Source organism: Cynoglossus semilaevis, chromosome 11, assembly GCF_000523025.1.
Source record: "Cynoglossus semilaevis isolate Cse_v1.0 chromosome 11, Cse_v1.0, whole genome shotgun sequence".
In the NCBI taxonomy this organism is placed as follows: domain Eukaryota; kingdom Metazoa; phylum Chordata; class Actinopteri; order Pleuronectiformes; family Cynoglossidae; genus Cynoglossus; species Cynoglossus semilaevis.
Genome location: NC_024317.1, coordinates 20,122,052 through 20,131,015, shown reverse-complemented (window position 1 = coordinate 20,131,015; position 8,964 = coordinate 20,122,052). Strand labels below are relative to the sequence as shown.

Genomic DNA, 8,964 nt, shown 5'->3' with positions numbered 1-8,964 from the left:
GTCCAGACAGAGAAAAGCTGTTACGTTGTCATTAACGAGGTGACGTCAGCTGACGGCGTCAAAGTGTCTCTGACCCTGAAGTGCATGTCTAGGCTCCTGGACGTCAGCACTGGATGATCGACCAGAGAATAATCGATACCGATGTAATCATCCACTTCGGTCTTCACGGGAATCGTCTCCAACATGGAATTCACGTGAACCAGGGCGGCATGATCCAGAGCCGGACAGATCTGAGATGAGACACGCGCAGCCAAGGAGACAATGAGGTAAAGATGAACCTGTTGGTTAAGGATGAAGCGCATGCCTGTGGTCAGGAAACTGGCCAGGAAGTCATAGACCCTCCTGAAGAAGAAAAAAAAAGATGTCGTCTGGCCCTCCGATTGGACAACAAATGTCATTATGACCCAGATATAAAAGAAAGATTTCAGCAACTTGAAAAAAATCGAGGTGTGAGGTGAAGAGTGAGCTTTGAGGAACTCCAGAAATAGTTCGAAACTGTTAGGAAAAAAAACTACAGAGCGTTCTGTCATCAATGATCATTTACATCTCCGGCAGAGTTTTACCCCAGAGTTCCGCTGAACTTGGCTCTCATCCTATGAATATTGGCGTCACAGGTGATGTTGCTGATCTTTAGCCGACCTTCGTCGTCTCTGACCAGGTTGAGGATGGTGTTAATGTTCACACCTTCAGCCGATGCGTTGATGTTGCCAGTGTCGTAACTAAGACAAGAAGAACATTTTTATCGCCCAATATTTCAATTCTTTTACAGAGAGCGACGCTTCTGAATCCGGTTTCTTATCCACTCACAAGAACCAGTAGAGGATCTTCCGTTGAAAACTCAACGTGATGGACGAGTTCTGAACGTCGAACATCAAACCGACGTCAGGGACGAAACTGAGATCAGCGTGGGTCAGATTCAGTTCGATGATCTTCACGCTGAGGACAGACGGAGACCGCTAAAGTCAATGGAGACACTTAGGCAAAGGACACAATAAAAAAAACAGAAACTGTGGTAATCACACAGAGGAGGCTCCTATTGGACCAGCTAGCTGTCCACTCTTTTTTTTCCCCCTACTTTTATATACAGTAAATGATATTGTTTTTACAGCCAGAGGAACTACTTCCTGTCCCCTTTGTCCATTTGTTTAGAGCCTTGGTTAAGGCGATATGATGAGAAGATGTTCGTACTCAGTAATGGTGTACTGGAAGCGTCCCTCGTCGCCTTTCATCTCAGGCATACTGATGTTACTGAGCTCCTCCTCCACAAACTTCAGAGTCTCTGCCTTCACTGCAGACACAAACACAAACAACCCCCTGTTTTTGTTCTTGGACACACTCAGACAAGCTCACTCTGAGCTCCTGGTCCTGTTGCCGCAGCATCGCAGGAGTTCAAGCTGCAGTTTTCCCACTTACTGGGCTGTGGTACTGTGTACTACGAACAGTACTACACTATTGTCTTTAAAGTGCACTTCGTCATCGTCATGTACTCACACATCTCCAGGCCTTTGTCGGTGATGCGGATTTTACAGCCAGCAGGTTCAACGGCAGCAGAGATGGAGGATCCCAGAGACAGGAGGACGAAGAAGGAGACAAGCCAGGAAGTCATTCTGGACACACATGTACACACACCTGGAAAAGGGACAAAGAAATATAAGAACCAGGATCATACTCCCCCCCCCCCCCCCCCGGCTTTCTATTTCTATTGTCCATATGTCCACAGACTGTCTACAGCAGAGGTGTCAAACATGCTAGGTCGTTTTATCTGGCCCGTTTGATTTTTTGAATTTGAACCGTGGGCCAAAACTGGCCCTGCTAGGTGGTTTTATCTGGCCCGTTTGATTCCATTTTTAAAATTACACACTTCATGCTAAGTTTTTTAATTTTTTGTAAAATGATTTTTTTAAATATGAATAAATATCTAATGCACTTGTACTTCTTTGCATGAAAACAAAGGGGATCATGGACCGTTATTTAAATTTAATCAGTAACAAAGGGGATCATGGACCGTTATTTACATTTAATCAGGTTATGATTGTACTGATCCGACCCACTTGACATCAAATTTGGTTGTATGCGGCCCGTAGACCAAATTGAGTTTGACACCCCCCGGTCTACAGTAAGACTGTAATCTGCTTCAATTTCAATTGTGGACAGGCTGTCCTCGGATTGTCCTGTGGCGTCGGAACGGAAAGCCTGTGTGTTCACAGCTGAACCTCCTCAGACGGTGTCATCCACATGAACACTTCCACTTGAACTACAGTAACCTGTGTTTGACAAACAAGTCTTTGTCTCCCTGTCTGCCACTCTCTGTCTCTGTCTCTCACTCTGCCTCTCTCTCCCTCTCTCTGTGCCTTTCTCTCTCTCTCTCTCTCTCTCTCATTAACCTTAACCACGCTAACCCAACTCTTTCATACTAGCATTTTGCGGGTGTTTAGTTAGATGTCATCTCATTTTGACAGTCCCAGAGTCTAATAAAGACACATGCACACGCACACACGCGCACGCACACACAGTCTGTAATCTGTTCGTTGGTTTATAGCTCTGTGAGGACTACCAATCAGAAGTCAGCTGCTTTGGCCACTAATCGCTGAGTACTGGTCTTTAATTAAAATACACTCCACCCAGTGTGACCTTTACCCCCTGCTTCAGTAGAGGATTCAAAGCAAAAAAAAAAAAAAAAAAAACGCAAGAAAAAAGGGGCAGTGTCCAAGAACGGCCGATGGGCTGGTGAGTGACATCATCATTTTTGCTCTTCATAAATCTGAGATTTAAACGTTTCCACCATTTGACAAAAAAAAAAAACAAAAAAAAAACTTAGGAGTCATTCAAAAATATAGCAAACAATAAAAACATATTGTTGAATCAAAGTGATAAAAAAAAAAAACAGGTACAAAAAGTAGTTGCAGGTTGTTATGCTAATTAAAAAAAAACGCTCAGTTGAGTAAATATATTACAAAGTGTACAAGTGTAACTGATTCAAAATGAGCAAAACAATTTTTGACCCTCCTTTTTTTTTTTTTTTTTTTTTTTAGTTTTATACATACAACAAACCCCACGGGAACCCTAGGTAGTCAATGGGGTGTACCACATGGCTCAGGGTACCACGTTGGTGACCCCTGGTTTGGACAGATGGTTAGATCATTTGACAGCCATAAGTTAGCCATGACTGGAAGAACACTGCAAAAGCTAAAGGTTGTTTCCCACTTATTTCAAAACATAGACAAAATAACCTAAATATAAATCTCACATTTCAATAAATATATAAATAGGAGCAGTCAATACAAGTGTAAGTGATGGCAGCAATCTCCCCCCTGGTGTAGAGCCACCAGGGGGAGGGGTCAAAAGTCACTTGTTATACCTTTAAAATCTGAATCTGCTCAGAGATGTGTCTGTCAGATCAAAAGACTGAAGCCGCTGTAGCTCACACTAGATCCTGATCCTGGTCCTGGTCTAGGTCCTGGTCCTGGTTGTAGTCCTGGATCTGCTGCTTCTGTGGTTGATAAATTGTGTTTTTCTGTCTCTCTTCACTCTGATGCACACACTCTCTCTGACTCCACCTCCTCCATCCCCCATCCCACACTTTGAACACACAGCATGTGGGAGTGTGTGTTTTCAAAGTGTGTTTTCTTTGTGCGTGTGGTCTAGTTCTTGTGTCCTTGTGAAGACCAGTCCAGGTCCAAGATCTGACCTCAGTGTGGTCTGATGACATCACATGTTGACGTCGCTGAGGTTTTTGAAGAATAACAAAGTTTTCTAGGAAGACCTCACAGGTTGCTTTGTATTTTTTTTTAAACTGACCCTATCAGACCTGGATCTCATTGTGGACCACAGGAGCCTGGTACGGTGGACCAGTCTGGTTCTGATGAAATAAAAACATTTATTGATGGATAAAGACAGGGCATGAACTGTTGATAGAAATGTTAGCTACACTTAAAATTACAATACATGTTGATGCTGTTTATTGTTAGCACGAATGCAAACGAAAAGTCAGGATCAGTACATTCGCCGGAGTTAGGATGAGGTCAATAACTATGTCACTGTTACTCAATACGTTCAAAGGCAGGATTAACAAAGGCGAGTTTAAATGAAACTAGCAGCAATACGATTTGGATACTGTGCAGTATTAGCACGTGAACCGTAGTTAATTTTTTATTTTTATTTTTTTTAATTATTTCCTGCTCATGTTGGTTATTTTGAAAACGTCACCCCGTGAACCGGAAACAAATAAATGTACTTCCTGTTTCCGTCAACACACGTGTGTTTTTGAATGTGCGCAGACAGCCGAGTGCAGTCTTACAGTCAGACTGGAAGTTTTATAAACATTCCTTCATTCGGTTTAGCATTATTTTAGCGCATATCAAATTCTTAGTCCGCCGTTCGCGTCGTTTTCGGCTGCGCCATGTTCGAAGAACTGGGTCTGATCGGAACTATCCAGGATGAGGATCACAGTCCAGAGGAAATCGACAGCCAGTCTGAAGAAGAGGTGAGAACAGATACCAAAAAATAAAAAGGAGAAGAAAAAAAAAAACAATAAATAATTTCCCAAACATTTCTTCATTTGTTCCCGTCAAAAAGAAACAAAAATATTTCACTAAAGTGAAGTGAGTCTGTTCTGCCTTCACGTCAGTTATATTTCGTTGACTAAAATTCAAATGACAGTGTCCTTCGTCCTCTGACTGACCCTGTCTCTGTCTTTGCTCCAGACGGGATATTAAGTACATAAGTACAAACAATCACATGTAGACCTTCTCCAGGGTTTTGGTTTCACCATGTTTACAGTTGTTTTTCTGTTTCTGGATTGTAGTAAATGATGTGTGTGTGTGTGTATGTATGTGTAAGGAGGAGAAGATTGTCCTGAATAGAAAGAAGAAACTGAAAGGTTCTGGGTCCAGAGACTTCAACAGTGACTTTGTGTTTCGGGAGAGAGACACTCTGACCTGTGATGATGCGTGGGTGTCAGCCGACGTGATGAAACAGCTGAAGATCAAGGTGTGTGTGTACGTGTGTGTGATGCCATGTGGTCCACCTCCTTATGCTCCTCCCTTCTGGTTCCAATGATTTTGTTGTTGTTTTCAGAGAACTTTGACAACTCTGGACCAGAAAATAGAGAAGATCAGGAAAAAGAGGAAAGCAGAGGTGAGTGCTGCAGCTCTACTTCCTATTTGGCCAAGCACTAGTTCCCGTGGGATCAATAAAGTATACAGTCTATCTATTTGTAAGTGTGGTGTTTGTTTTGACCTGCAGGAAAAAGTGTGTCAGTCAGATCCTGCTGAGGTTCCCTCAGGGAAGAACCAGGAGGATGGCAAAGAACCTGTGAGAACTGAGGACGCTGACAAAGATGAAGAAGATGACCAGGTGGAGGACGATGATGATGATGATGATGAAGAGGAGGAAGATGAGTTTGACACAAGCGATGAGGAAGTTCTGACCAAATCAGGTGACTTGTGTCAAAGTTCGTCCTAACTTCAAATTTCAAAAAAGACAATTGAACATTGATGGATGTTCTCCCGGTCTCTGGTCAGATGTTCTGAGGGAGAAGGAGCAACGAGGGAAGAGGAAGAAAGCCGCAAGGAAGGTGAGAGGGAGGAGGAGGAGGAGGAGCAAATGATGTTGCAAGATAGCCTTCCTGCTAACCATGCTAACCAACAGCTGTGTCTGTGCTAAAGGCTGCAGAGTCATTCTCTGAAGACGCATCTCAGTTCGATGATCAGCTGACCTTCGATGGCATGAACCTGTCCAGGCCCATCCTGAAGGTAAGACGCCTGTCTGCTGCCACAGCCCCACCTGCAGCGTGAAGTTACAGCCTTCTGAGGTCTTGGTCCAGTTTAGTTCTTTTGAATTTCTTGATGACATTCAGTAGTTTGATTGTCAGAACCTCCTGAAGATGTGGTGTTGTCAGTAGTTGCAGTTTGTGGTCTGTTGTCAGTTTCTGTCTGTAGTAGTTTGGTCCAGTCGTTTGTTGCTGATGTACTACTGTGTCCCCGCAGGCCATCACGGCTCTGGGCTTCAAACAGCCGACCCCCATTCAGAAGGCCTGTGTTCCAGTGGGTCTGCTGGGTAAAGACCTTTGTGCCTGTGCTGCTACTGGAACAGGTAACCCAGGTTCTACGTTCTGGACCAGGAAGTGAGACTTGAACAATGCTGTTTTAATTCAAGAATCTCTCTCCGATCTCAGGGAAGACGGCAGCCTTCATGTTGCCAGTGTTAGAGCGTTTGGTCTATAAACCCAGGACGTCCCAGGTGACACGGGTCCTAGTTCTGGTTCCCACCAGAGAGCTGGGGATCCAGGTTCATTCTGTGGCTCGACAGCTGGCTCAGTTCACCTCGATCACCACCTGTTTGGCCGTCGGTACGAAGCTCAAACTGAGACTTTTGTGCAATTGTGAGCTTTGTTCGGCGTGTAAAACGGTTGTTTCCTTTCTCCAGGTGGGTTGGACCTAAAGTCTCAAGAAGCAGCTTTAAGAGCGGGCCCCGATATTCTTATTGCTACGCCTGGTCGACTGATCGATCACCTGCATAACACACCGAGCTTTGAGCTTTCTCACATCGAGATCCTGATCCTGGATGAGGCTGACAGGTGAACTTTGACCTCACCTTTCTCTCTCTCTCTCTCTCTTCCTGTCTGTCTCTCTCACCTGTCTCTTCCTCTCTTTCGTTGCTCTCCCTGTCCTCATCTTCTCTCCTTTTTTTTCTCTCTCTGCCCTCACCTCTCACCTTTCCCCTCTCCCTCCCTCCCTCTCTATGCTCTCACCTGTCTGTCTCTGCCCTCACCTTCTCTCTCTCCCCCTTCCTCTCTATGCCCCCGACCCGTCTCAGGATGCTGGATGAGTACTTTGAGGAGCAGATGAAGGAAATCATCAGGTTGTGTTCCTACAACAGACAGACCATGTTGTTTTCAGCCACCATGACTGAGGAGGTGAGCACTTTCCCCGATCACCTGCGTCGAGGTGTGTCACGTGACCTGTCTGACTAAGCGCGTCATGTGACTGTCACGTGTTCTCAGGTGAAGGACCTGGCTGCGGTTTCGTTGAAGGAACCTGTCAGAATCTTTGTGAACAGCAACACCGACGTTGCTCCGTTTCTGAGACAGGAGTTTGTCAGGATCCGAGCCAACAGAGAGGGAGACAGAGAGGCTGTGGTAGCGGGTGAGTAACTCGGTCAAGGAGTTGAAGTACTGGAGGTAGTCAAATATCGGTGTGGTGGGTAATCCTAGCGGTTGTGTAATTTTTTTTTTTTTTTTTTTTAGCTCTTTTGACCAGGACCTTCCAGGATCATGTGATGGTGTTCACTCAGACCAGGAAACAGGCTCACAGACTCCACATCCTGCTGGGGCTGGTGGGTCTGAAGGTTGGAGAACTCCATGGAGAACTGAGTCAGAGCCAGAGACTGGAGAACCTCAGGTATACACACACACACACACACACACACACACACACAGATGGAAGCTGGACTGAAGAGTGGTGCAGAACAGGAACATTCTTATCTGACTGGGTTTCGTTCTCCAGGCGATTTAAAGACGAACAGATCGACATCCTGGTGGCCACAGACGTAGCAGCCAGAGGTTTGGACATTGACGGTGTCAAAACGGTGAGGTTGATGTGACTGTGACTGTGGTTCCTCTGAGGTTGTTGCTTGGTTTGATCATAGTGCTGCAGCAGAGGTTCTGGTGGTTCTCTGGGGTTGGGTTGTTAATCCCAATGTCTCCTTCTCCTCCTCCTCAGGTCATAAACTTCACCATGCCATCCACCATCAAACACTATGTCCACAGAGTTGGACGCACAGCCAGAGCTGGGCGCTCGGGGCGCTCTGTCTCTTTAGTCGGAGAATCAGAAAGGAAGACGTTAAAGGAAGTGGTGAAAAGTGCCCGGAACACTGTGAAGGCTCGAGTCCTCCCTCCAGGTACAAACACCTCCGTTTTGCAATGGCTCTAGACCAGGGGTGTCAAACTCATTTGGACACTTTGACACGGGGGAAAAAATGTACTTAATTTTTACTAATTTATTATTTAAAGAAAATCCAGTCATATCCATTTACTTTCTTTATTTAAAGATAATCTGTCAATATTTTAAAAAATAATAGGTCATTCAGACTCTGATACAAGCCGGTCTGTAGTAACAGGTGGTACTGGCGGACCAGGTATAGATGTAAGTACGCCATAACAGAAATAAACACGATTATTATTTGATTGATTGATTATAAAAAAAAAAAAAAAAACTTTCTCAGGTTAAGAAACTCTGCTGCAGGTACTCCCGTGGACCACACAACACGGCTTGGCGAGCCTCATTTGCGCCCCTCCCCCCCCCCCTCCCCCCCCGGGCCTTGAGTTTGACACGTATGCTCTAGACCGTCCACCTGTCTTCACCTTTGACCTCTCTGTCTCTGGTTTAACCCAGATGTTATCCTGAAGTTCAGAGATCTCATCAGCAAACTGGAGAAAGACGTCTATGCTGTGATGAAGCTGGAGAGGGAAGAGAGGGAGCTGGCTGCTTCTGAGGCCAAGGTACTGGACACATTTTCGACTTAAAACTGACCAGCCAGATAGTGGCTACACATTAAAGTCTGTCTCTGACAGCGTTTTGTGTCACGTGCATCTGTGCAATATTATAGTCCACAAAATACACTATATTACCAAAAGTATTCGCTCACCCGTTCAAATGATCAGAATCAGGCGTCCTAATCCCTTGGCCTGGCCACAGGTGTATAAAATCAAGCAAGTCGCCGACTTTCTGCACAGTCAATTGCTACAGAGCTACAAGCTTCACGTGACCTTCAGATTAGCCCAAGTACAGTACGCAGAGAGCTTCATGGAAATGGGTTTCCATGGCCGAGCAGCTGCAGCCAAGCCACACATCACCAAGTGCAATGCAAAGCGTCGGATGCAATGGTGGAAAGCACGCCGCCACTGGCCTCTAGAGCAGTGGAGACGCGTTCTCTGGAGTGATGAATCACGCTTTCCATCTGGCC

General features: G+C 45.3%; 2 protein-coding genes across 2 annotated transcripts in view; one reads left to right on the top strand and one right to left on the bottom strand.

The window, feature by feature from the left end:
• pltp (phospholipid transfer protein) overlaps nucleotides 1-3,509 on the bottom strand; it is a 5,557-nt gene extending 2,048 nt beyond the window's left edge. The window contains exons 1-7 of the mRNA XM_008321226.3: nucleotides 3,359-3,509; nucleotides 1,492-1,629; nucleotides 1,189-1,288; nucleotides 808-936; nucleotides 564-719; nucleotides 279-342; nucleotides 25-230 (exon numbers count right to left, since the gene is read on the bottom strand). Of these exons, the coding sequence (XP_008319448.1) occupies nucleotides 25-230; nucleotides 279-342; nucleotides 564-719; nucleotides 808-936; nucleotides 1,189-1,288; nucleotides 1,492-1,606 (770 nt within the window). The 5' untranslated portion in view covers nucleotides 1,607-1,629; nucleotides 3,359-3,509. The remainder of the gene's footprint in view (nucleotides 1-24; nucleotides 231-278; nucleotides 343-563; nucleotides 720-807; nucleotides 937-1,188; nucleotides 1,289-1,491; nucleotides 1,630-3,358) is intronic.
• Nucleotides 3,510-3,674: 165 nt separating this feature from the next.
• Nucleotides 3,675-8,964, top strand: part of ddx27 (DEAD (Asp-Glu-Ala-Asp) box polypeptide 27) — a 28,603-nt gene continuing 23,313 nt past the window's right edge. The window contains exons 1-15 of the mRNA XM_025060463.1: nucleotides 3,675-4,483; nucleotides 4,840-4,989; nucleotides 5,077-5,136; nucleotides 5,245-5,437; nucleotides 5,523-5,575; nucleotides 5,667-5,753; nucleotides 5,988-6,093; nucleotides 6,176-6,349; nucleotides 6,427-6,577; nucleotides 6,817-6,916; nucleotides 7,004-7,145; nucleotides 7,247-7,400; nucleotides 7,506-7,587; nucleotides 7,722-7,899; nucleotides 8,394-8,500. Coding sequence (XP_024916231.1) covers nucleotides 4,400-4,483; nucleotides 4,840-4,989; nucleotides 5,077-5,136; nucleotides 5,245-5,437; nucleotides 5,523-5,575; nucleotides 5,667-5,753; nucleotides 5,988-6,093; nucleotides 6,176-6,349; nucleotides 6,427-6,577; nucleotides 6,817-6,916; nucleotides 7,004-7,145; nucleotides 7,247-7,400; nucleotides 7,506-7,587; nucleotides 7,722-7,899; nucleotides 8,394-8,500 — 1,821 coding nt within the window. The 5' untranslated portion in view covers nucleotides 3,675-4,399. The remainder of the gene's footprint in view (nucleotides 4,484-4,839; nucleotides 4,990-5,076; nucleotides 5,137-5,244; nucleotides 5,438-5,522; nucleotides 5,576-5,666; nucleotides 5,754-5,987; nucleotides 6,094-6,175; nucleotides 6,350-6,426; nucleotides 6,578-6,816; nucleotides 6,917-7,003; nucleotides 7,146-7,246; nucleotides 7,401-7,505; nucleotides 7,588-7,721; nucleotides 7,900-8,393; nucleotides 8,501-8,964) is intronic.